The sequence below is a fragment of the Leptosomus discolor genome, chromosome 14, assembly GCF_034619465.1.
Source record: "Leptosomus discolor isolate bLepDis1 chromosome 14, bLepDis1.hap2, whole genome shotgun sequence".
Lineage (NCBI taxonomy): Eukaryota > Metazoa > Chordata > Aves > Leptosomiformes > Leptosomidae > Leptosomus > Leptosomus discolor.
The window spans coordinates 11,367,743-11,395,328 of NC_141404.1; the positions used below are offsets into that span (position 1 = coordinate 11,367,743).

A 27,586-nucleotide genomic window follows, 5' to 3' on the forward strand; every position below is an offset into this window, starting at 1 on the left:
ACAGTGACAGAGCAAGAGGGAATGGGTGTGGGCAAAGGACTGCAGCAAGGCAAATGGTTGCATTCGGTTTATCTTGGGTCTTTTTTTAAAAGAAAATTTAGATCATCTGCTTTTTGAAGTGTTACATATATATTTATATTTATGCAACAAATATGGTGATGGCTTTGTGGTGTACTGTGGTACTATAATATAAATGCAACTAGTTGCCCCTCTGCTCTGTCCACGTAAGACATACACGGGCATAACTGCCCCCGCCTTGTCCATAAGACAAAAATCACCCTGCTAAATATTTCTTTTTTCCCTACCACCAAGTGTGGACTGTTTCCTTAAGGTTTACTTGTCTCATCTGTTGTAATCACAGAGTCAACTATCAAGAGCAGAACCAGCAGTGGAAGATGGGAGTTTTAATCTGTAAAAGAACCAAAGCTTTCCTTTAAGATACGCATCTCTTTTAGTAAGAATAATTGAATTTTAACACTGCCACAAGACAGTTTGTGATTAAGCTATTTTGATTAATCTTGAAACAGTTCTAACAGGAAATTGTTGTAACTTTCCTTTTCCCTCAGAGGCTCTGCTGTTATGTAGAGGAAAGCTGGGTTTATAAGCAGAGAGCTAAAAAATAAAGAGCAAAACCGGTCAAAATTTACAAGCGTGCAGTTTGGCCAAGAGGCTGCCTTCCACACTGACAGACACCCTAAAATCTTCATCATTGTTCCCAGGCTAAAGAATGCTGTTATTCAAGAACCTGTAAAGAGTACTGAAGACAACTTTGTGTACACAGAGGGTCCCAAACCCCAGTGAAACTTGTTCTTACTGGAACATTTCAGGACTGCACAAATGAATTCACATAATGTCAACAAAACCAAGGCCTAGTGAGAGCTTGGTTGCAGACCTTAGACATAGCTCCCTTTCTGACAGGTCTGTAGGGTTGATAAGGGAAAAATACCTATTAATCTTGTCCAGAGAAGTGATGCATGGGCTTTCTTTTCTCTTTAGAGCACAGTCGTGTTCTATGGGAATGGTCCAACTGATGGTGCATGAAAGCATTGCTGCAGCTGCACAGTGACCCCTTTATAACCCCTCTTTACTGCCTATATGAAGCATCAGGCAGCAGCTGTATCAGCCAGCCTGGATTTTAAGATTTCTTCCTCCACACACCCCCAAGCCTAGTCAACCCCCATTCCAGGGAACTACATCTCGTTTTGTCCCAACTCCTTCTTGCTCGTAGCTCCTTCCTGTGCAGATACCCTCATCACATTGTTACTGCTGCTGGGAGATACCAGCTCTCAAACAGCAGCAGCTATGACTACACTACCTGGACTATATTTCCTTCCTTCCCTCCCTCCCTCCAGCAGCCACAAGCACCTTGGAACGGTGTTTATCTCCTATTATGATGCTGCTTGGCTGTCTAGGTAACACCTGCTATTTTATTGGGCTTTCAACGCCTTTATGGGAAGAAATGACAGACCAGAAGCAAGCGTCCTGCAGGTTAAGTCTGACTCACAAGTGCCTTTACTACTGTAGTAATACTTCTGTAAGTCTAGAGAAACAAAGCTGTATTCCAGATCTGGTGTCCAGGGAGAGTATAGCCACTTCCACGCATCTTTGCCAAGCAGAAGGGAGAGGGTTCAGGCAACAGGCTTGAGAAAATAGAAAGAAACAGTAAACTTCAGCTTAGCCTACATGTAAGCTGACTGTATGATCTGGTATCAGAAATACACACAGAGCTAGAGATACATGTAGCAATAAGTCACTTAGTTGGGTGTCTGTTCATTCAAACCAGAATTACTCTACAACGCCCACAATCCATTAGAGACAGAATAGCTTAATTGAAAACAATCTGGTGAGAGAATGATTTAGTCCAGAAGTACGTGGCTGATGAGAAGGAGTTCCAGGTCCCAAAATAGCTCCATTAAAGCTCAGCAAACTAATCTAGCATCCCTCTCGGTGTCAAGTTCTGCAAAACACAGGAATCTAAGGCCACCTCAGCTGCCATCTTTCTAGAACTGTGATGAGTGTAGAGAGCACGGATTGATACAAATCCTGGTTTTCCTCACAATACAGGGGGATTTTCAAGCCCATCCAGACATACGAAACTTTCTTTTAAGCAATAGTATCATTGCAAAGCACTGACAGGTTGAGAATTCCTCCCCATTCAGTAGATAATTCCAACCCAGAAAGTAACAAAATTCACCCCAGTATTCTGCAGGCTAGTCTGACTGGGGCAGAGCTGAGATGCTTTTTAATGGAAGGTTTTACGAAATAGATTCTAAGATGAAGTCTTTACCAGGACTTGAGTCCAGCTTTCTCCAGACTCAGTTATTTTCAGCCCATACCCAAAATTCATACCTCATTGAATTATTCTATCTGGTGCACTTCAAAGTCCAAGCATTTTGAGTAAGTGTCACCTCCACTAATGTTCAAAAGTAGTTTATATTTGACTTACATTTTACTTTCTTCCTATATTAAAATTCCCTGTTCTAATCACCATTTCCAGTTAACCTGTACCCATTTCTGGAGATCTGTATGTTCATTAGTTGAAGAGAAGAAACTCTGGACATCAAGCACCAGAACTAGTCAGTAATGGAACAAAGGTTTGGTTTATGACCAAAAAAGCTAGACTGAAAAAACATATCCTCTGTGGTACTGACTCAGTGTGAAGAAAAGCAGAAGATAGTATTGTTCTTCTCAGGTTGTTCCCTGACAGGCTACTTCAATGCTGCAATAGAAATTAGAGGCATTGGCAACAGCTAGAGACACAATCTGCATCTTAGCAACAGATAAAAAGGAAGAAATTCTTTACTGTGTGGGTGGTGAGGCACTAGAACAGGTTTGCCCAAAGAGGTGGTGGCTGCCCCCTCCCTGGCTTTGAGCAACCTGGTCTAGTGGAAGGTGTCCCTGCCCATGGCAGGGGTCTTGGAACTAGATGACCTTTAAGGTCCCTTGCAACCCAAACCATTCCGTGATTCTATGACTGAAAGGTGGATTACATGCCTCTACGTTGATTGAGTATCGGAAAAAGGACATAATTCATTCATTGTTAGAGGACAGAGCATTTAATTCCAGTCCTGTTATGAGGAATATTCAGAAATGCAATGCCTTAGTGCTGAGCCCATTAGAACTCATGCCACTCACCTATTTTGGAACAGGAAGTTATTTACTTCAGATTATACCTCATGCACACGTCCTGTCTCCCAGGCAAGTTCTTCAGCCAGGTGAATACTTAAACCACCCAGCAGCCATTCTGCCAAAACAGCTTGCTGGCGAGATGCTGAAGGTATGCTAAATGTGCCAATTCTGCTTGGCTGCTCATTCAGATGTGCATCTACCAGTTGTGGTCTGAAACTCCTCGTGACTACAGAGGTCCTTCCTCTCCTGAACAAATCCTCCTCATGTCGTAAATACTAACCAATAATCAGGATGAAAGACCTTGAGGAGAAATTAAAGAGCAATAGAAGAGTAAGCAAAGGAGAGTCCAATATCACCAAAAGAAAAAATAATTCAATAGCACTGTGCTTAACTAGCTTGGGAAGGAGTCCCAGAGGAATAACCCTTATCTGTTAGTTAACATTACTGGAAAAAGCAGCAGCAAGCATGCTGGAAAGAAGGGGAAATCCTGCTGCTATGCCATAGACAAGCTGAACATTATTTCTGTTTTCACTCTGTTTGTGCCGTTCACTCCTGCTTACAAAAACACACACACCTTTAGTTAATATCAAAGATCACATTAAGCAGAAAACCTGCACAAAATCTAGCTCTAGTAAATCACAAACCAAAATGACTCACATGGTAAATACTCCTATTCACAGCTTCCTGACTATGTTAATATAAGGGGATATTTATACTTATATCTGACAGATCTGAATTTCTTAGCTTGCTTATACTTCCTTTGGAAAAAGCTATATTTATAACAGCTTTTTATAGAACATAGCTGATGAAACTAATATACAGTACTTTAAGCTAACTTATACCTAAAAGGACATTGCTTTAATATTTTAAGAGCAGGGGAAATGCACATAGGTCCAGAGAAGCAAAAAAACCAATATTTGAAGAGACTGATAATATTAAAAAGGGAAGATCTGAGTTTGAAGTGTCTGGAACGAACCCCAGAGCAAAAAGCTTAAGGGGACTGAAAGAGAATATCATCCAGGTGTGGTCAAAATAGCAGTGAGAAGGAAGAAAGAAAGAAGGTGCAGAAAAAAATAAAGTACACAGGTAAGGACGAAGCAGCTTCCAGGAACACAGTCATGTTAAAGCTATTATCCCTAGTTTCATTTGGCATTTTTACTAGATATAGTTTGGTCTGAGATGAGAAGGGATCGGATATTAATTTGAAAACACTCAGTAAGATGTCCTATCTATGAACACTGCAAGGACTCCCATTCTTCTGCTTTTACTTTAGTATAAAACTTTTCTTATTTTATTATTCTAAAAATGTTTGTTATTTGTTTTAGCATAAGAGAAGAATGTATATTGCAGAGTCCTGGAAAAAGGTTAACATTACAGAACTTTTCTGTCACTGGGGCCCAAACTTAAAAGGATACAGGCACTCGAACAGACCTAAACTTGGGCTGGGTATTAGGTATGTAACATTTAAAAGATTCTGGTGGAGAAAATATTATTGAATATCAGAGTACAATTAAATGGATTTCTAGAATGCTATGTTGGGTTGCTCTGAATATATCAGAAGACCACGTGTATACATCTAGCAGGACTTTAAAGCACAACTTCACACAGTAGCCTGCTGAGGTTAACTCAGCAACATCTGCTGAAGTGCTCTGCAATTAACAAACAGGAGGTTGCCAAGAGTCACAGGTAGCAAAACATTTTCTTCTCCTTTTAGACAGTTCTTTTTTCAAGAACCAGTCTTAAAATTAGTTGTGGAGAGGGGGGCTCTGAGCTCCAGCTCTAAGCATAAAAAAAGATTTTAGCACAGTTCTCATCATGTGCCTTCTAGAAACAACATGTGGCTCCAACTCCAGTTCCCAGGTCGCTGCTAGGGAGAGCAGAACACTGCAGAGCTTGTGTGCAAGTGCAAACCGTGAGTGGTTTCCACAGCAGCTGCAGACTGGCATGGCTCTTGGCTTCATCACAGTAACCACTACTTAGGGTGTCACCTGCTCCACCTGCATTGGACTGGAACAGACTAACTACAGATCTGTTAGTCCACATCAGAAACAGTATCAATTAGCACACATGCAGCAGCCGTTTGTTTCAGGGACATAAGCTTTGTGTCGATGAAGAGAATCCTGTGTGCAACAGCAGCGGCAGATCTTCAGGAGTCAAGTGCTAAGTGCTACTGTTTTAAGCTAAAACTAATGACATTAGCAAACCACTGTTTCTAAAGCTTATATTTTGTTGTTGATTTAAGTGTAGAGAGCAGGCATTAGCCGTCCATTGAGAGATCAAACTTGTTACGATAGGCTTCATTGATCCTAGGATCCTAGGATTAAGTCTTATCCTCCAGTCAAACTGCTCCTCTAATCACAAGACTGCCAACTGGCAAAGGGCAAGTCAGAGATTTGGTTATGGGTAAAAAGAGAAAGACTTCAGCACAGACTTGTCATTCAGCTGGGACAATCCTTTTTCTTCAGCTTACTGCTCTCAGCCTTGTCTCCTAACAGGTTTGTATCTCGTTCCTTTCCTGTGGCTTTAACACGGGCTAACAAATCAAAATCCACCCTGTGCCTTGAGGGGAAGAATAGCAAGCAAACATTTAAACCATTTTAGTTGTCTCAAAGAACGAGTATAACAAAAGTCTGTCTACATTAAAAATACATTAGGTTCTTCGTGTCTTCTAAGTCGTTGACTTTCAGCCTCACGAACCTTATGAGGTGACAATTCAGAAAGACAACTGTGCAGGAACTGGGAGCTGAAGCACAAACTGTTCTACAAGGTGAGTCACTACCAATGAATTTCCACACTAAATTTTGGCCTAATCAAGCCTGGTTTTATATTGCTACAATTACTTGGTCAAAATAGCTACACCACTCCCCAATATGGAGTCCACTCCAGTTGGAATTAACTGGTCTAGCCTAAGGCACCTCCAGCTCAGTGCATTTCTAATCATCTGATGGTGCTGGACTCCCTTCACTATAACCCTATAATCATGAACAAGAACTTCTGCCTTTAGATGGACTCCTGTCTCTATTATAGAACAAGATGTGGAAACTAAAACAGGTAACAGCCTCATATTCCTTATAAATACCTCCTCTTATGCAAGTATGCTTCTGCTTGAGAACAGTTTTTTTCTTACAACGTTTGGTGCCAATTTGTTTAAACTACAAAGCAAGGCCTTTATACATGCAGAATTAAAGATGAGATATTATCTTGGGGAAAAAAACCCACATTTATTTTCCCACATCCTGGGCAGCTGCAAGAAACTTCACATATTAATGACCTTTCTACGTACTTCACTTTCAGACTCAACCATTCTGTGAGAATACCTCATTTTAATTGGCTAGCATCAACCTGAACCTCAAAATTTTCTCAGTGCTTCTCACTCCTGTGTCCCATGCCTAACTGTGGCAAACTCACATTCAGAGAACATCATCTTCACTGCCTGTGGGACTGCATATCTACATCAGTGTGGAACTTATCTTTCTCTTAAAGGCTTTAGTACCAATTCAAAGCTGTTTGCACATCTGTTTATAACAGCATTCCATACGTCCTCTTTCAAGGTGATGCAGAAAATCCCCAAAACTAAAAAAGCACTGCGTAGCCACCAGCTGTCCTAGTGGGACAGATCTTCGAGTGCATAAGTGCCTCTGTGGTACGTGCAGCAGAGTACAACCTACAGGCAACATAGACTGTTCCCAAGTTACGCAGAGCTTGTCTTGGATACTAACAAGAACTTCAGCCAGAAGAGTACACTCTGTGCAGGCAACAGCAGTTTACTAGATGTTACAGCAGTCTTAAGAGATAAGGTTAAAGATACCATATGTGCTGCGTGCTAAATGATTTAGTCAAATGTCTTGCAGGAAATTGTTGATGTATTCTCTTCCAGGAATGTTTCCTGGGAAAAACGTCTGGCAATTCAGAACAGAACACTTCAATGCTGCCTCCATATGCCAGCTGCAGCTTTGCTAGTAGCACAGAAAGCAAGAGTTAATTCATATTCATATTTAGAGCGTGTTTCCACATAATTAAAGAACTCTACAGAGGAAATGCATCTGTGAGTAGGAACAGGGTAAATTCTGCAAGCAGGGCTAACTATTAGGAGTTAAAACTGAACCCACAAGCTCAAATTAACTGGAGAAAGCACTCTAACACACACAGCCTGTCCTGGTGCCCACTCCCAAATGACACAAGGAAAGCTCAGTCACTTTGCAACCTCAAATTTAGGCAGTCCTTGCTGGTTTCAGACTATGGCCTCTTCCCTCATATGTATTTTTAGCGTGTGCTACTGCCAAAAATCTGAGGATACGGAAAACATATCTTCTGCATCAGCTTCTCCTTTAGCTTGAATGCACCAGTAGGAAGAACTGAACTAGTCAGCTGAGCTAGAACTCTAAGCAGCTTCTCTGCACTACAATTGCTTTTGTGGTCCTTGCTGTTCACTGTTTGCTTTTTGCTCAGGTGATGGGAAAGAAGTGAAAGGAGAGATGTAACCAAAGGGGTTTGCATTGAGAAGCTGTTTTTTCTCACGCAATTTTTTTCCCACCATCACAGCATGAGCTTTTTCCAGCAGCACACTTTGAAAGTTGTTAATCTTTGGGCTAACAAGGATCAAAGTTCCTGCAGACCTAACTGGCAAGCTTAGAAACTCTATCTCACAGTAGCTGCCCAACATCAGAACCATCACGTCTTATTTAAATGCTGTAGCTCTGACAGGTGCAGGCCATTTTCATGCCTGTGGTCTAACATACATGAGTTAGACTGCCCAGGCACAGTGCCTGCTAACTGTGGGCACTTGGAACTGTGCAGCTCTCTTGCCTTTCAGGAAGACATGGAAAAGTAGGGAGTCAGTGCAAATGCCTCCACAGTGACCAGATGTATAAAGCTGTTACCACGATGACTGAGTAGGATCTTTCCCTTGGGTACGTCCTGTAAGAAAAGCCAGAAGTGTATAAGAAAACTAATAACCAGATACCTTGTTATTTCATCTGTCATGCATGGAACTGAACATGTCGGGGTTTTTTTCAGGGACATGACCAGCATCTCAACTTACAGAGGCTGTAAACCCAATCAGTCACTAAAGTGGAGGATGAAGAGTCCTTCCCATTATAAGTGAGGATGTTCCTTTGGGGAAATCATGTACAGTAGAATCCAACCTAGCAGAGAACTGCATGGCAAAAGAAGAATTTGGTAAAGCTGTGGGATGGAAAAATGAAGAAAATAAATGTTGTTGGGTAAACGTCAGCATGGATGAAAATAGCAGGATGGTTTCGATTGCGCTAATCTGCAGTTCATTAATTGTGCAAAAGCAAGCACAGCTGCATCCAGCGACCTCAGATTTGAGATACGATTAAAAAATGGGATAAAGCAAGGGGTAAAAGAAAATATCATAGGGTGACCTTGATACGTCTTAACACACAACAAAACAGAGGAGGCTCAAGAATGCTCAAAATCTCTGAATTGGACCCTAGAAATTGATAGGATTGAGTAAAATTGTGAAACTTTACAGTTAACTTTGGATCCTGCTGGCAAACAGGATTTTTTTGGTCTGGAGTCTCAGACTTCATGGTTCATATTTGTCATCATCTTCTCCTTGACAAAGCTTGGTTTTGTTTGTTTTTCAGTACAGACTGAGAATTTTATATCATTAAAGTGTTATGAATGAATATAATGAAACTGAGAGACCTGGTAACATTGCTAAAGCCACTGCATCAGGCAGGTTTTCTGCTGAGCATTCTGCTCAGCCCTTCACCCATACCTTGTGCTGTGTCTGCGTTCAGGTACTCTTACCCAGCTGCAGTACTCTGGGCATGATGTGGCCTGTTGACTCTTCCAGCTGACCTACCCCCACCTTCCCTCAAGGCTACAAGAACAAAGGAGCAAACCCTGGCCAATTTGCTGCCTACCATCTCTCCTACCTGCCACAGCTCAGAGGGCTGTTTTGATGCTGTGAACCTTTCTGGTATCCTTGTGTAGTGGGAACAGGAAACTGCTGCTAAGCAAAGAGGAAAGCACTCAACATCATCTGTCGCTCTCTTCCCCAGAACAGTAGCAGCCTTCTGGGAAGAGAGGGATTAGCTGCCCTCTGGACAAAGGAAGCTGTGGCCTGTAAAGAAAGGGGTCTTCTTAAACTCCAGCTCTGATCCTTGTGGCTGCAGATGTTGGATCAGCCCTTGCCAATTGAAGAAATGACATGACTTCCTATTGCAAAAGAGTCCAAAGGTTAAAAAAGGAGGCAAAAGTAACGTAGGATAACAGCAATGCACAAAGCCAAATCCTGCTGTAGCCAAAGCAAAACTTAACCAAGTTAGAGTCTCTAGTAAAATCACAACAGCATTCCATTTTATAGATTGGCGACTTGCCCAAGTCATCCACTAGGACAGCAGTAGACTCAAAGAGTGAGGTATTGACTAAATATAGTCACGACCCGGATTGATCTGGACACTACAGAGTCTAGGTGTGTTTCATCTCAACCTAAAGCATAATCTAGCATAGTCTAACACACTTTATGGCATTTGTGCCCTCAAAATCCTTATTTCTCTCCACTGACTATGAAGAGAGCTTAGGGTACACATCCATGCTGTAAGCAGCTAATGGCCAGGGAAGGGAAGCTCACCTTTGCTCTCCTGCATCCCAGTGTCCAGTGGTCTCTCCTACCGGAGAAGCAGGCACCATGTGGTGGTGCCAGCTCTTTCAGCTGCATTTTCTGAGAAAGAAAGGAGAAAGGGGGTAAAAAAAGAAAAAGAAGGTAACAAGAGGGAGGCCATTTCCAAGAAGAAAACAAAGAATCAATTCAATTGAAGGAAAAAGCAAAGAAAAAGTAGCCTGAGGAAAACTCAGCCTTCAGCTTTTGTGTTAGAACAGGCAATTTACAGGAATTTGAATATCCTTTCAAGGGAAACCACTATTCCTAATATTGCCCTCTCTTCTGAGAACTTTTCCAAGCTCATGGCAAAGATGCACTAGCATCCTGCTCCTTAGGTGGCCCCTCCAGATATTGATGATCCCTTGTTTTCCTTGGAAAACCATTAACAGGTATACACAGAGTCACCTGCTCTGCTGCAACTAGTACACACAAACATCCTTTCAGGTGATCTGATCAGCTCCAGGTTTGACATATTACCTAGCAGATCCTCAGCAGCTATTCCCTGTATTTTGGGGAGGAGGGAAGAATATATTTTTTTCTACAGGGATTAAAACTGAAGTCTGGAATGAGAAATTCCCTTTTTCTTAAATATTAGTCATGCATCAGTTATGATGACACTGGGCCCAAGAGGAGGCCTAGAAATAAGCCACAAACAAGCGGGGAGCAGCACAACTGATACACCAGCACAGCTGTTAGTGCTCTGCAAGGAAATCTTCCCTGAATACTGCTGGAAAAACAGTCAGCAAGATATGGCATGAGTGACTCAGGGGGCCTCCCACTACTGACACTCTTGTCAGCAAAGGACACCATTTCGGTAATTAGCTGAGAGCAATTTTATTATTGCCCTGTAGCATACTGCTGTGGGTGTCTGCTTGGAGTCACAAGTTACCTTCATGATCATGTGTGCAGGCAGGCTTAAGCAAGACTGAGAGAGGATGTTGTAACCTCCTGTTCCTTGACTCCTTTTCAAGCTTGTGTGCTCTGTTGTATCCTGCTCTCTATCCAACATCCGCAGCATTCCTGCTTCACCATTATCGCTAATTTAGTGTTTGCAATTTCAGTAATGTCTTAATTTCTACTTTTTTTTTTTTTTTAAATTTAATTTAAAAAGGAAGAAAAAAAAAAAGAAAAAAAAAAAGGAGTGCTGCACAGACAGCCCTTGAAATTGCTGTGCATGAAACTCAGCTTATGGAGCTTTGTAACTGCTCCAGCTCAGGCGACTAGGATGCAAAAAAACCTACTGCAAATCAACACCCTTATGCATCATGCCTCCCTGGTGCAATACCACACACATACTCAAACCCTTTCTCAGCCTCTTCCTCTCAAGAGAAGGGTAATGCCTTAGCAACCTCCAGCACAATCCTATGACACATGTAAATGATTTCATGAATGTTATTTACAAAAGGTGCATCAGTCTTTGTGTCCTTAAATTATAATGTAAGGGTGGGGATGTTATTTCGTTAGATGTCACATGTTATAACTTGATGGCAGTTTTTAAAAAGAAACCGCCCAACAGCAGTTGGACCAGCTGATTATAGATATTTTCCTCCTGAGCTTACAGGCTGGCCCCAGAAATGAAGCTGCTGAGCAGAACTGAGCCCATGCCAAGTCATTGTTATGCCAGGACAAACACTGAGTTCTTCTCCCTGCTCTTGACATAATATATCCCTGCACAAACATGACTGCTTTGCAAGTCCCTTCCCACCAAGAGAAAATCCTGAAACAGCTGGGATCTCTATCAAGCCTATTTCATTCACGTGACAGGGGATCTGTGCCTGTGTTGGGGGACAGGGAATGTTGAACACACCCCTCCCCCTTTCCCCTGCAAGAAAAGTTTATTCAGCTGACTAGTAAAGTATACTTAGAAATCTAAGCAAATTTTGTTTTTTCAGATGAAGTAATTCATGCTCACACCACCTGAATTTAAACTGATGATGTTTTAATTCTTGTGGATGAGGCCTGGAGCATATAAATATGTTTGTTAAAAAAATAAGGAAGAGGCCACAGTCTTTTGGGACTGAGTACCACAGACAACCATCAGTGCAGTGTTCCTACTGTTATTTGTGGTCAGTGGGTAAAATCAGCATCTTGTGCAGAATTCTTCATTTACTGGGCTTGGATTCAGAAAAAAAGTAGAGCTGGATTTTTAATTTGAAATAAGAGGGGGGAGTTTTTGGTCTTTTCTGCATCTGTCACAAACAAGCTGTGCCCTGCCGACGGCAGCCAACACACAGCGAAACCAGGACCGTCCTCTGTGCCCTTCTCCAGACTCTGCACTTTGGCAGGAATTGCGACTGCCATGTGCCTGGCAGTCAAGGCCAGCACTTTCCTTGCTCTGAAGAGGTCTGAACCAGTGAGAAGAGTACAGAGTACGCTGTCAGTGTGGTAGATTCAGAAGTGCCTAATAGGGAGACGAGGAAAAATGACTCATCGCATTATGTGTACACTCCTCAAAACGAAAGCTTTAACTTGCGAAGTGTAAAGGAAGAGAAGCCACATTAACCCTAGCAGACCTTGATCCATCATGTCTGGGGAAGAGGTCACCATCTGCCTGATAACATGGAAGAAAGAGGCTCCTTCCCAACATTCCCTCCTTCTTCCCACACCTCCCTATTCCCCCATCCTCAAACATGATGTTCAGCTTTGCCAGGTATACTGCTGTTGCACTTGTCCTTGAATAACTCCAGTAAATTCAAGCAGATCAGAGCAAGAAAAAAATCTAACTCACTGGCCTGGAAGACCAATACAGCTCCAGCATTCATGCTCAGACGAGGTTCCCAGATGGCAGCAGCCAGGCTAAGCGCTGGCTTGACACAATTCTCACAAACAATCCCAGCTCCCAGGAGAGGGGCTGAGTCAGTGCTGGCCCCCTGTCATGTGATGGAAGGGGGCCCACAGCACTCGTGCAGCTGGTTTCTTCAGAAGCAAGTTGTCTTTTGCTCTGACCTCCATTTGCAGCTAGATTTTGAGAGAAGCAGCACAAAAATCAAAGGACTTGCCATGTAATCTTTAACCTGTTGCTCATGCTCTGCACCTTCTCTTAACAAGACTGACATTGTTGGCTTTTTTTCTGCTGAAGGGAGGGAGTAGGGAGAGGCTTAACACTTTCCCACTACACCTCAAGTTACTGTTACATTGCAAGCCAAAGATGCTCCAGGCCAGTCAGTAATTTGATGAATCACCAGACTTTTGTTTCTCAAGATCCTTCACTCTACCAATCACAGAGGGAACTCAATTAAAGCCCCAGATTTGTTCTTGATTCAGCCGTTTTATTCAGAGCCTCTGATCACCATTCCCAGGTTTTCATCTCTACCAGCATGTTTAATCTCTCAACTGAGCTGTTACATACTCCTTGTTTCTAGGGGTGGAAGGGTCAGTGGTAGGCCATCAGTAACTTTTGATACCAGACAGGCAGACATCAGGGCTCATCCTACACATACCACAACAAGCCACTAGTCACTGCTGATATATCTAAATGTCTCAGAAAAGTGATGTGCGAATACCAATAAAATCCAAACGATATTTGAGGTTTTGAACTAACGTATCTCTTTACAGCATTGGCGCTAAACTCCTTAGCAACTGCTAATCAAATCCTCTAATAATTCCATGAAGTACCACATCTGATCATAGACAGGCATCTGGCAGCACTTCAGAAAGATTCTCAGAGGCTCAGCCTTCTCTGGAAACCGAGGGCACTGTCACAAAGCCAGTTGTGACCTTTCCTGCCCCTGGAAAGGTCCCCCCACCTGTGTGCCCAACCTCCTCTACATCTGCCCTTCCCCTTCCCAGTACCAACCATGTGCTTAGTGTAGCATCATCAGACAGCTTGAGAGAAAGCAAGGCAAATGTCCTTCCCTCTGACTCTCATTGTCCTCCTCCTCACTGCTGGGTCTGCCCACTGCCAGCATTGCTTTTCCCTCCAGAATTCAGGGAAGGTGTCCCCTCTCTTGCACACACAGACACTCTTGCTCATGCAAAGTATAATTTTGCTGCCCCATCAGTCCATTGCTTCACATAACTATTTGTTTGTGCCTGAAGAGGCCTCTGTGAAGGTCAACACCTCTGGCCAGGAACGTAAGACACTAAGAAACAAAGAAGCCAGTGTCAGTGGTTAGGCCTTAACAGAAATCTAAGGGCCCTTATGTTGTCTTTAACACTACCTTTCTTCCCTTACTATTAGCATCTCTCTGGTCCCCAGACTTCTCTTAAGCTGACCTCCCTGTGGTTATCTACCCCTGTCTGTTTGAAACCATGTTGCTTTAATTTTCCAGCTACAAGGCAAGTTCTCTTCAGGTGAAGCCTTGCACAGAAGCATGGCATTGTAGAACAGTTTTCACTGCATAATCCATTGCTGTGCTGAAAAACTTGCCTCTGAGGTTGCTTTCAAGCAAAATTATTTAGCTTGGGAGAGCATTGTGTCACCATGCCTCATGTTTCTCTTTACATTTCTACACTTTGCTGTATAACCTAAGTTTAGATGCAAAGAACTTATTAGCTTTTGGGAGTAAGATGTTAAAGCTCTCCACTGAATTCTCATCCTTCCCTTCAGAAAGTTTATTCATAAAATAAACGTTTCTGGTTACACATTCGAGCTGCTATAACGCAAACCATAGCAAGAACCCTTGCAAAATGCAACTGCTTGTTTTGTGTGGTGCAAGTTGATACAATGTGGTATTCCTACAGTTACGCAATGCTCTGTCCTGACATCCCCTGCACAGCCGTGGTGGCTGCACTGATGCTGCAGCACACCAGTAAACGATTCCACTGAAGGCATTTCTGCAATTCAGTCTCATTTCCGAGAAGTGATCAGAATTTTCTATGGTTCCTTCAAGCACTTCTTAAAAACCAACAATGGTTTTAATAGAAATGTGGTTGTCTTATTAATATTTGACCGAGGCAGAAGTTCTCTGATGTGATGAGCAAGCAGCAGGGAAAGAGGAAGTGGAAGATAAAGACACCCGGGTGAAGGAGTGCACTGTGGCCATGCAGGTGGCACTGTGTCAGGCATTGAAGAGCAGCAGTGACTGCTAATGCAGAAAAGCTAAGGAGATAAAAATCTCTCTCCTGTTCCTGCACTGGGAGGAGAAAAATGCTGCCTCTTGCAGGAAAGCCACTCAAGGGCACTTTGATTCCCATCAGTTTCTAAACTATTTGAGTCTTTGTTTCCTCAGTTTGAGGATACAGCCTCAAAATTCCTTTCTTCTTTAAAGATCACAACCCTTTTTGGCACCAATGATACCAGTAGGAGAAGATGCAGAAGTCATGGTTTCAGAGACCGGCTTGTATTTAGGACAGAAAATAGTGACAAAGGCATGGCCTAAACTGAAAGTATAATCTATTTTACTAATGTATATAGTTCATACCTCACACAGACAACTAAACTATCCCCTTTCAAAAAACCCAGCCTAGCAAAAATGTCTAATTCCCACATGGTCACTCGGCATCAGACTCCAGATTCTCAGGCAGAAAGCTATCTCTGTTCCTGCTCTCCTTCTCCCAAGAGTAACATCACAATATATCTTACCAAGTCTTAACACTTCTTCGAAGAACTGCAGTGTGGAAGAATCCCCTTAGATTCACCAAGGGGAAGTCATGCTTGACCAACTTGATAACCTTCTATGATGAAATGACAGCCTTAGTAGACGAGGGGAGAGCAGCAGATATCATCCACCTAGACTTTGGTAAGGCTTTCGACACTGTTTCCCATAAGATCCTCATAGAGAAACTGTTGATGTATGGGCTGGATGAGCAGACCTTGAGGTGAACTGAAAAATGGCAGGAAGCCTAGTTGGAGGCAAGCTATTAGTGGTGTACCCCAGGCATCAATACTGGGTCCAACCCTGTTTAACAACTTCATGATCTGGATGATGGGGCAGAGTGCACCCTCAGCAGGTGCACAGATGACAACTGGGAAGAGTGGCTGATATGCCAGAGGGTTGTGCTGCCAATCAGAGGGACCTCGACAGGCTGGAGAACTGAACTGACAGGAACCTCATGCAGTTCAACATGGAGAAGTGCAAAGTCCTGCACCTGGGGAGAAACAACCCCATGCACCGATATATGCTGGGGCCACCAGCATTTCAGCAGCTTTGCAGAAAAGGACCTGGGGATCCTGGTGGCCACCAAGCTGAACAAGAGCCAGCAATGTGCCCTTGTGGAAAAGGCAGCAAATGGTATTCTGGTCTGCATTAGAGGAAGCACTGTCCAGTTCTGACCTTCCCAGTACAAGAAAGATATGGACACACTGGAGAGAGGCCCAACAAAAGGCCACAAAGATGATTAAGGAACCGGAGCACCTCTCCTGTGAGGAAAGACTGAGCGAGCTGGGACTGTTCAGCCTAGAGAATGCTGATGGGGATCTTATTGTATATAAATACCTGAAGGGAGGGTGCAAAGATGACAGAGCCAGGCTCTTTTCAGTGGTGCCCAGTGACAGGACCACAGACAATGGGTGCAAACTGAAACACGGGAGGTCCTGTCTGAACATCAGGAGACTTTTTTACCAGAAGGGTGACTGAGCACTGCCACAGGTTGCCCAGAGAGGTTGTGGAGTCTCCATCCTTGGGAGATACTCAAAAGTTGTCTGGACATGGTCTTGGGCAACCAGCTCTAAGTAGCCCTGCTTGAGCAGGCAGCTTGGACGAGTCTGATTATGTGGTAACAATATCACTTAGCAAGTAACACTAGCAGAAACATTCCTATGCCTACTCTGCTTATCAAAGTTGTAAGCCTAACAGCCATATTTGAGCATATTCTAATTAAAGAATTCTTTCATTCAAATTCCATCAAGTATTAAAAAATTCCTGTCTTAGCTGGAATCAAGTAGTGGAACTATATCTCCATGAACTTAAAAAGCTAATTTTCATGTACAAGTAGAAGTCCATAAACAAAAGCATAGCAATTTGAGCTCTGTTTTCAATTCAGCATTTAAACGCTTCATTCCTGGCACAGACAGAATCCAAAAGCACAAAGTAATAGAAACTGAAACTAGTTTCCCATTCAGCTGTAAACATCTTATTCATATATGTGATATGACATATTTCTTTGTCAACCATAACAATCACCTTTCTATATAGCACAGCATCAAACCATCCCAAAGACAAAGAGAAAAATTTGTGAATAAATGCCGTGGCTGGGACCAGCAGATTTTAAAATTCTCATTGCAACAGACTTTTTTACAATCAGAAACTCCTATGTGGTGTGACTTCCATTAGAATTGGATGAAGGCAGAATTAAGAAAGGCAACTGATTTACAGTTGAAAACAAGATGGCAGCATCCAGCAGGCACTCAGGAGACATAAAAGAGTAGCGAGTCATGTTTCACACCACTTACAGTGCAATATGTAACAAGAAACACACTTACTGCTTGAAGACATGGCACCTCTGAATCTGCTATACACTACTATGTTATGAAGACGTCTGAATTGCAGTGGAGTTTCTTCTTCCCCGGGGAAGAGAACTCATTTCAGTGATACGATGTAAAGAAAAAAAAAAGATGTTAAGAATGAAAAAAAGCTTGTCTGAGACAGTGACTTTGAGAAAGTCAGTCAAGGTAGATCTAATGGAAAGTACTGACAGTGCTATCCACCTCCAGACTTGCTACAGGTCGAGTTCTCTCTTATCAGAGACAGACAGAGATATTGTGACGAACCAATTCATTGTGGACTGCTTTAATTTCCCAGACAACTGCTACATAAAAAATATTTTTGTATGGTACAGTTAGTATTTCTTTCAACTATTAGTCAATGAAGTTTTGGACTTGTTTTGGTAACTATGAATCTTCTGCCACTTACTTTCAATCTGATATTGCTGAGCATCCTGCATCCTAGGAGTGGTTCCACACAGAAAATTTTTTCAGCTACAGCTTATTGTCTGTCTTTTCTACCCTCACCTTCCCCGCTTTTTTTTTTTTTTAACCTCCCCCAAGCTTCCACATGCCTTTTCCTCTCCCTGATGAATTTTAGCTTTGAATTCTAAGAGCTGTATCACACCCACTCCACTTCTCTATTGTGTTCTATAGCATTCATGGCAGGCTGCCTGGTAGCATACCCTGCCCTGCAACATACCAGGATAGATATGACATAACACTGCTAATTCCAAGAAAAAACAGTTGCAAATAGCCTGGTCTGGGCAGTAAACAGGATGGTAATGCCTACACAACACCATCCCAGCAGAGTAGATGTGTCTAAGTGCTGACACACACCATAATCAGACACAAAAAGTGTTTCATATCCTGATTGTATGTATGGTGGTGCCAAACTTTCCATCAAGCTTCTCAGAAAACTGTCCTACTCCCAACAAAAGCTTAGAGAGACAGAAAGTATAATCTCCTTTAGAATTAACTTAATTTAAAATACATACAGGTGCTGCCCAGGCTGAGAAGCCAAAAATATGTAGAGATATCTGAAAGATATCTAGAAATGATTGGATAACAAGCCTGTACTAGTTTCCACGGGAATTTAATCCAGCTGCCAATATCTTTAACATGGAAATATCTCTGCAACAAAAATAGGTCCTTGGGAATGGAGTATGGCAGCAGGAAGATGTGAGGCAACAGCTGGCTAAGGATGCCACATCTGCTTGTCTCCTTGGGACACTTTCTGATCAAAGTGCTGCATGATCAGCAGTTTAGTAGCAAAAGCTTTTTGCAATTGTTTAAACAGTCTCCTAGTTTTTTAGTTACTGACTTAATAAAGGATTAAATGTAGCACGGCCACAGACTGATAGGTTTTGAGGCAAGTTAATAGACTAGCCATAGTATAAGCCATAGTGGCAGAGGATCATGAAGCTACTGTGTGTTAGAGGAACAGCCTCATGAGCCTTAGCCTGCCCCAATTTACTGTGCAGTGGGCTGAACCCAAACATCAGTGCAGGCTGTACAGCGTTCAGCTGTTTGGCAACGCACTACGGTCAGCACAGATAATCTCAAACCACATAAACCTTAGCTTAGCGTGAACTACAGTTTGCACAGATTTCTTTAACAAGATACCATAGCTCCCACTAAGTCAGGAGGAAGTAACTTCTGTTGATTTCACAGGACTTCCCTCAGATACCACAACGGTGTTTAGCATGATCAAAATTAAAGCTAGGCGGGAGATTTTCTTTGGACTTTAACAGAAGCAGCCAGAACTCTGCTGCCATGGTGAAAGGCTCCTTTCTGATAAATGATTCAATGCAATATAGAAGTTTACAACAAGATACAGTCTGCAACAAGCTGCCCACTGACTTTGCTTAGTAGTTTATATCCACCAGTTTCTACTCAAGAGATTATTAGAAGTACGTTAATGTTTTTCAGTGAATCTACTCAGGAAAAAAGGTTAAGGAGAGTAAAACTGTCCTAGATGAGAGTCAAATAATTTTTCAACAGTTTTAATGGATAACTTTCTACTCTGATCTTGCCTGAACCAAAGCTATCCAGCTCTTAGGACACTATATAAACCTTCCACACTATATGATGGAGAAAAATAAGCTTACATAACAGACTGCACAGACATACAAAGAGTTTTGTAAGATCTTCTCTAAGGGATATTGTCATGTCTCTCAAGGACTCTAGTCTTATTCATTATTTATGGCCAAAATACCAGTCTGGGGATGTACTTCAAATTTAAATTCATTGAGGTAGTATTTGGTTATGTTTCCTCATTGGTATTTCACTTCATGGCACAGAGCTCAGACTGTGGTACGCTGGATGAGGCAGGTAAACCTTTCAGAAGTTACAGGAAATCCTCTCAAAGCTTTCTAAGCTTCTTGGTCTCCTGATCATTCTGCTCCATCCTGCTGCTCTCTGACTTCTTGCCAAAGTTTCCCTCTAGTCAGCTTTTGCTAAAATGCTTTGTTGAAAAGACAGCGATATGCGTATAGACATCTCATATTTATATAGGCTGAACTGGCTCGTGTGCTCTACTCTCCAGCAGTCTTTCTGGCACAGTTTCTCTCTCTCCTAAATTGATTTGAGAAACATCTTTACATTAGTCTCTACCGTTTCTGTTGGCTTACTTCCAATATCCAAAATAAACAGAGAAAAATAGAAGAAAACTTGCCCTTGCTTCAAAATTCATCTCCCCTTTTCTCCCCACCTCCCAATTACACCTGGAAGTGCAATTACAGCTCATGAGCATCTGTGTGGCCTCTAAAGGGCAGCCGGAGTCCGGTGAATGCTCACACAATGGGAAGCAGCTTATCAGAACCAGGAGGATCCTGAGGGAGACTGTAACATACACAGAGCACTTTAGTTTGCGAAGAACAGGAACCTCTCTCCTCCCTCAGTCATAATGCTTACACAGAGCTCAGCCTCAAAAGTGAGCAGGTAAAGTCTCGCTTTCTCTTTCATGCTCTCTGGACAGGCATTGCAGTAGCAAGGAAGGGAACGCTCCTATCTTAGCATTGCTTTACACAAAGGAAAATTTCTCTGTTACAGGCTTCATTCTACTGACTTGCTAGGAAGTTACAGACAATGCAGCTTATTTTTGTTCCTTTCCTTATTATAATCAAGTGTTGGTCTTAGCTTACAATTTCCATTTAACAGCCAGGGATGTGTATTCTTAAAATGTAATTGCATGTGTCAGCATTGTCCTTGCAGCGTCATGCACCATTGCAAAACCCTGAGGTGTACCAGCTTTAACAATGAAATCTATTTCCTTATCGTTCCCTGGCCTTACCATATTTGCTTATCATGGACTGGGCATTTGGTTACAAAGCCTATAGAGTCACATTTTATTACTTATCAGCAATTAAGAAAAGCAAATTTCACCTTCTGATGAATCAGATACTACTTCGGTGTTTCCAAATGCTTCAGTTGAGCAAGTAATTATCTGCTCCTTTCAGAGAATGAAAACAATTAGCAGAAACAGAAAGCAGGTAGTCCCTCTTCAGGAAATATTTCCTAGGGAATTCTGGTTATATTAACCAGAAAGGAGGAAGCAGCAGCAATGACTTCATTTTGAAATAACAAAAACCCTGGGATCCTGTCTAAAATGGACAGTAGGTTTGTGCTATTTGCTCCCTCCATATTTTTCAAAAAAAGCCTTAGCATACCTGTGGTAATATCTAATTGAAAATGCAAGATAAGCTTCTGTGTAATAAAGAGAGGCCAGGGAAGGTGTCAAGCCCATTAACTTACATATAAACTGTGGCTGTTTGAGTGCTAATACCACTGCATTTTATCTAGGCAGAGAAGGGGGGAAAAAAAGTAAAATCTAGCTGACTAAAAAGTAATTATCTTTGGTACTTCATCTTTTAACATTTTGAAGAAGGCCATTTTCACAAAGTCACTGTGACCATTTCACTCTAATTAGGAGTTTCTGAAGTCAAGAATCTTTAAACATACTATTGTTATGATCCTAATATCACATCCTAATATGTGATGAAGTAATACTAACCAGATCAAGCTGTTTTAGAAAAATAGCATGAAAGCAACTAAGAAAACAAAAGGACAAGATGTGGGAAAAGCAGTTAGTGTATTTTGGGTACCTAGCTTGCTAGAACAGATTATTGTGCAACTTCAGGTTCTAGGCATGTGCAAGTAAAAATACCTAGTGGTAGTAAGCTGACCTGCTACGTTTCCAACCATTAAATCAACATTTATATCTTGTGGTCTGCACATAGGCACACAAGTTTTCTGCTGTATTATTTTTTAGCACAGAGGCAGTTACAATAACATGAAAGACATCTAGAGCTATAGGTAAACATCACAGAACTCTTTGGCCTACTGGGTTCCTCATTTTAACTGCAATGTTGCAGCTGAAACAGAGTCAAGGGAAATGCAGGCTTAGAGTCAAGGGAGATGCAGACTACTAAGAAGTTCCTACTCCCAGCGCTTGAAGCTCACTGCACAGGCAAAAACCTAGAACTGCTCTTTGTGCTTCAGCTACCAATTTGCTTGGCTCTCATCTATCTGCTATATGCTCATCCAGAGCTAGACATAATCTCCGGTGACAAAAGGGACTGAGAAGTGCTTTCAGCTGCAGCAGTCTGCCCATGCCTGCTTATACAAGAAGATAAAACATTCTCTATTCCTTTCCCTTTAAACAGCAAACACAATACAGTGAGGTCTTGGGTTTTTTGGTTTTGTTTTGTTTTGGTTTTTTCTCTCTCTTTGGTTGTTCCTGTTGTTTGGTGTTTTTTTAAACTAGCATTAGACTTTCTTTTTCTCAGGGAAGCTTAGTACTGACTTACAGCCAACAGGGCCTTACTGGGTAGCTGCCAGATGACAATATCACCTCTCAAAAAAGGTTTCCCTTTCTAGCTATCTCTGTGTTATTTATAGGCAAAAAACAACGCATACAAAAAACTCAGGGGAAAAGGGCGGGACAGCATCAAGCAACTTGGGACTTTATTCAGTTACTGCCTGGCAGATAAATATTTGCCAAGGTCTCTATGAATAGCTTTAAAAAAGGTTTCTATTGCAGGGAAAAAAAAGTCCATTATTCAAGATCTGGCAGCCTGGAGATAAGGCAGAGGCTTTAATTTTCAAAACAAAAGGACACTTGGTATTAAAACCACCTGCAACATACTCAGTTCTAGAAAACTATGAGGGAGGATTTGTTTGCCCTTTTGTTTTGTTTTGGGAGGTGTTACCTTACAGAAAGAGCGCCTAGGATAGAAAAACAACTTGAGGAGAAATGCAGTGTAGGCAGAATTGCGGATCCATGCAACAGGAAATTTCAGTAGAACTCCTCTCTTGTTTCAAATTAGGCAGCTGCTTATGCACATAGCAGAATTTTGCCGAACTGCTGGTTTTTTAATCTTGATTTTCTGAAAAAAACTAAGTTCATGTTATTATGCTCCCTCTTCTGCCTCCTATTCCTGCCATGAAGGAAGTCTTCTATGAGCTGGTCAATTCCAATCCAGTTTGCTACAAAGCTTGAAAAACCATTTATCCGCTGCCACAACCCCTTCGCAGTTGTGAAGAGAGGGGAAAATATTCTTCTCTACCCATCTAATCTCAGAGGAAAAAGTACAAACAGCTCAACTTAGATTTGTTTGGGATGTCCCACCTCGTATTTGGGATGCAACAGCCAGCATCTGCTTAGCTCTTAACCAGCCATAGGACATGCTGCTCCCTGCCCTATGAGGAAGCTAAATAAAGGTAAACGAAGGCAGTGGAGGGTCTGAGGGTGTGTGTTTGGGTGGCATTTTTGGCATACGTATGTGCACACATGTGCCTGACAACAGTAGGAGGCTCGGCCACTACATTCTGAGACAGGGAGGGAGCTAGAAGTAGATCCATGTAGGAGTTTACACAAGACTTGAGGTGGAGCTCTGAAATGCAGAGCAAACTCATAGAAAGATGCAGTTCTATAAGGTCTGCTGTTAATGGCCTAGCTGCTCTCCCACTGCACTCATCACCCAAGAGGCAGAGACCTCTGTCTCTTTCTTAATTAGCCCTGGAAAAGTAATGATCTATCACTTTAACTTGCTGTATTAGAACTTCTGTTGATAAATAATAGATTAACCACTCAGGGAGCAGCACCAATAGCAACAGACTTACTTCAGCAATATAAACCCCACCAAAGGCCAACAAGCTAGCACTCAAAGGAGGTTCAGTGAGGAACACCTGAACATGCATACCCATTTAAAGAGCTTGTGTGCTCCTAGTTTGCCATTGCAGGCAATTAGTCTCAGAATCAGGAGAAATATTAAACTAACTGTACTTGATGGAAAGTCTAGGATCTCCTCATTTTCCCTATACTGCTAGATTTGCTTTTACAACATTATAAGACAGAAATTAAAAGCAAATATGAGAAACAAGGCTATGAAGCAATCAATGAAATTTCTGATAAAGGCACTGAAGTCTAAGACAAGCAAATTTTCAACATTCTGCCATTTGAATGTACTAAAGCCTTGATTTAGCCAGTTATCCAGAAAATAATTAAACATTGCCATTTTACATGGCCTTTTTCCTAACAACCTGTAGCTCAGTTATCTTGCTCTCTTAATACAGAGGAAAAGTGGCAAGGCAGATCTAAAATGAGGCAGTTAACATTGGATTTGCAGGTTAAAAACTCCCAACTCTAGTAAACAAGATCTGCTATCATTTTTAATTTGAGCACTAAAGCTCTTGGCCCATTAAACTTCTCTTAGTGTTAATTAAACCACTACAACGTCAACTCTTGAATTAAACTAGGCAATTTCTGTGTTTTTAAAACTCTGGCATTCTTTCAGTGGAAGGTAGAAAACCTACCACTAGAGTCCATCCACCTGGCTGCTTTGCTTAATCTCCCAGAGTAAGTGGGTAGGAGCAACCCTCTGCCCTCCCTAAAGGTCCTACTGCAGCAACTTACTGATTGTCCATTTATCCAGAGAGATAAACTGTCCTGTCTCCAGAAGCTGTGATGGACAGTAAGGGTGAGTAGGTCCACACAGGTTTTGACAGCAATTGAACTGAATAAAGCCTTCCCCCAGCCAGCCCTTTGGCCAGTCATGCTTAGAACCCTGGTGACATCTTAAGTGTATTGAATTTAGATCTTGCTGAGAATTTTGTATATTATTTATGAGAATGGATTGATTTTTCTTTTCTGTGAGGGAATAATATAGCATGTATTCCTCCCTCCCCCATCCATACTTCTGGTAAAGTAATTCCTACATAAATACCGATGCATCGCTGCCAGAAGTATTGTACACTTTTATATGAGGGCCTCATTTTGTAGTTCTTCTGTTTACCAGGGATTCACAAGGAATTTATGGAGAGGAAAAAAAATGAATACGAAGGAAATTCACAATAACCGTTCCTCCTTGCTGTGGATGGTGCATTACAGTATATGATTAAGTTCTCTAGCTACTTGCTTGCTGTCCTTCAGTCACAGCTACATGTTATAAGGATATTTGTTTTATCTTGTTCTGAAGCACATTAAAATTGAGAAAAACTGAAGCATGGAGATGGGTAGTAACAGTATCTTTCTTCCTCTTATCCCATATTACACATATTTGCCCTTTTCTAGCTCACACTTGATAAATCAGAAAGACTGACACAATTTATATTCACATTTTTCTTTCACAGGATGAGGTTTTCATTCTCATAAGACATTAAAAAAAAACCAAACCAGCACGTATGGCAAGAAATACAGGTTTATGATGTGAGATTATGGCAGAATTTGGGTTCCTAAATTCAAAACCGTGATCATGAACATGCAATTCTGCTGAACAATTGTTGGGCCTTGAAGATGCTCTTAGCTCCAGAGATCATTTTTAGCTTTATTTCTACAGATTTTAAATACTGTGTGTTGAGTTGAGCAGCTCTCCTGGGCTCTCCCAGCAGCATGCTGGGTTTGGATCTGATTCTAACGGTGGGATTATAACAAAGATCTGAATTATGGCTAATGCTATCAGTGTAGCAGAGGTAGAATGTTCCTAGTTAAGCACCAGTGGATTTATTTCTCTGGAGCATTTGGTCTCCTGTGATCCATTCTACAATCATTTTCCAGAACAAGGTTGTCCCTATTCAAATAAGCCTTTGCCCCTTAGCCTACTTGATCATTTTGCTTCATTATTTACCCCAAAGCTTATCTACTGCTTTCTCTTAATGAAGTTGTCTCTGCTTCTGCCCCTTTCTCCCCCTGCTTTCTCCTACAACTATGAAGACATTAGTATTTCCATCCACTCCCTCAAGGAGAACAAAGCAGGCTATATCTATAAACAGCAAGGAAGAAGACAAGGAGATGGGCCTGGGACAAATTGAGGTTTGCTCAGAAATTTTCTATTGGGAAATAAAAAGCTACAGAAGTTTGCTTAAATTGTGAGCCAATTACAAAATGTCACAGCAGCAGGTATTTCTAAATTTTTTTTTTTTTTTTTTTTTTTTTTTAAAAAAAAGGCATGTTGAAATTGTAAGAGGTCTATCTTTTTATTTCAGGAAAGGAAGTTTTTATGTATTTAAACTCTATAGAAAGATTTAAGACTACTACTCCTGTTTCACAACTCAAGAAGAAGATTTATATTTAAACAAGCACCCTACCATTTACTACATCAGGGAAATGCAATAAATCCAGGAACCTGAAAGTGAAACTTACAGTCTCATAAAAAGTTAACTGACTCCACTGAGCTGCAGCACTTCCAGAATTGATTAGCAGAAAAGGAGGCATTTACTAGAACATTGTTATACCAGTTTTCAACAGCCAAACATGTACAAAACAGCTGCAAAAGAACTCACATGGCTTCCCAACCCCAAAGCTGCTATAAGACAGTTCAGTGGTGACACAAACGAACTCCTTAAATCAATCAGCGGGTAAGCAAGAAAACGCTCACTGGAAAAGTAACTCTCCTCTCAGTTTTGAGAAAAGCTTCCGTATAGAAGCAGCTTTGCTTGGTGCTGAGGGAGAAGAGGACAAAAGTTTGGAGGAACAAGTCTCTGATGCTGAGACCAGTTCAGCTGCACCAGTCACAGTCTTGCAAGTACATTGATATGGTTGATATCCAGACTGCACAAAAGGAGGTTTATCACTAGAGCTACAGTGCCACCCCCCTGACACGGCTGTTTGGTTATATCAAGGTTAAAGTGGTATAGCTACATGCTTGGCAAGCAAAATGAAGCAGCCTGGTTTTCTGCTGGTTTAATCAGATCCAGGCTACAATGCTGAAATCACCCTGCTAAAAACCCCTGTAATTCTTTCTTGTCCAATGCTGCTTTCCCATCGAGTGTGCTAATGCCACAAGTCCTGAAAATAAAAAACAGTACTACAAATCACACGGGGCTTGCTCTGTATGAAATTACTCTAACATCTAGGACTGGGCCAAATGCTCACCAGGGAGAAGAGCTTCACCCCATTTGTCACAAAAAAAAATCATTAAGTGCCATTTATGAGCACAATGGTGAAAGCCTGGCCTGTAAACATAGCATCTGCATTACTCTGATACCATTGTACTCAGCCCATGCTGCCACTCCTGCATTTAAAGTTTTGCAAAATATTCATATGACCTGCCAGACATCTCCTCCAGCACCCACTCCAACTTATTTGCTGCTGCTGTGGCAGCATAGCCTGTGATTGCACTATACCTCAGCACACTTCAAATGCACTGGGCCTGGATTCTGTGGGCAACACACAGATGGAGACATTGTCCAGACTTCAGACGGAAAAGCCTAAATGTAACTGAACAGCCCAGTCATGCATGTTGTATTAGTGCAGAAATAAGCATTTGAGAAATGATAATTTTTGCACTTGGAACTGAGCCCCTGGACTGTATACCCTGCATCTGCCGAGCCAGTATCACCCCTCATGCTCCAAAGAACAAACCGAACCAAGACAAACAGCAGAAGAGTATAGACTCTGCTGGCTCTAACGCTAGGTGCATTGACTCAAAAATAAGGCATTCTGCTTTTTTCCTTCCCCCCTCCAGGCATTCAGAAGAAATCTGTTTCATATGATCTGAGCCTTGTTTTAAAGGGGAAGGATACTGTCATCATGCCATTAAGGACTGCTTGCAAGTACAGTTTTCATCTGTAGCCAGTGAAAATTCCACAGATCTTCTCAGCACCTTTCCCTCAATACTTCAGACTAAGAACAGAAGTAATCCTGTCCTTTTGTATGCAGGTATTTGTATGATAGATAAAAACAAAAGGAGGCTACAGCCCACAGTACTGGTGCATGTACCACGTCCTGACAAGGACTAAATCATAGCTCTGAAGGGCTTCCTATAAACTGGATACTGATGGAGTAGTCATGAAATGAATGACAGGTTTCATTATAGAGATAAGGAGGCAGCAGAAGGCAGCAGCAGTAGTAGACTAGCTCAGAGAAAGCACATGCCTGGCACTCAGGGCCTGGGACATGCTGAGTTTTGCGTAAGATTTCATGGAAGTTTAAGTGAATCTCAGCCAAGAACTGTGGT

The 27,586-nt window shown here is 41.8% G+C and overlaps 1 protein-coding gene across 1 annotated transcript in view; it reads right to left on the reverse strand.

Annotated features, from left to right (window-relative positions):
* The window catches only part of CLEC16A (C-type lectin domain containing 16A), a 187,666-nt gene that overhangs the window by 52,981 nt on the left and 107,099 nt on the right, over positions 1–27,586 (reverse strand). The window contains exons 23-25 of the mRNA XM_086472795.1: positions 17,181–17,244; positions 17,097–17,121; positions 15,201–15,211 (exon numbers count right to left, since the gene is read on the reverse strand). Of these exons, the coding sequence (XP_086328921.1) occupies positions 15,201–15,211; positions 17,097–17,121; positions 17,181–17,244 (100 nt within the window). The remainder of the gene's footprint in view (positions 1–15,200; positions 15,212–17,096; positions 17,122–17,180; positions 17,245–27,586) is intronic.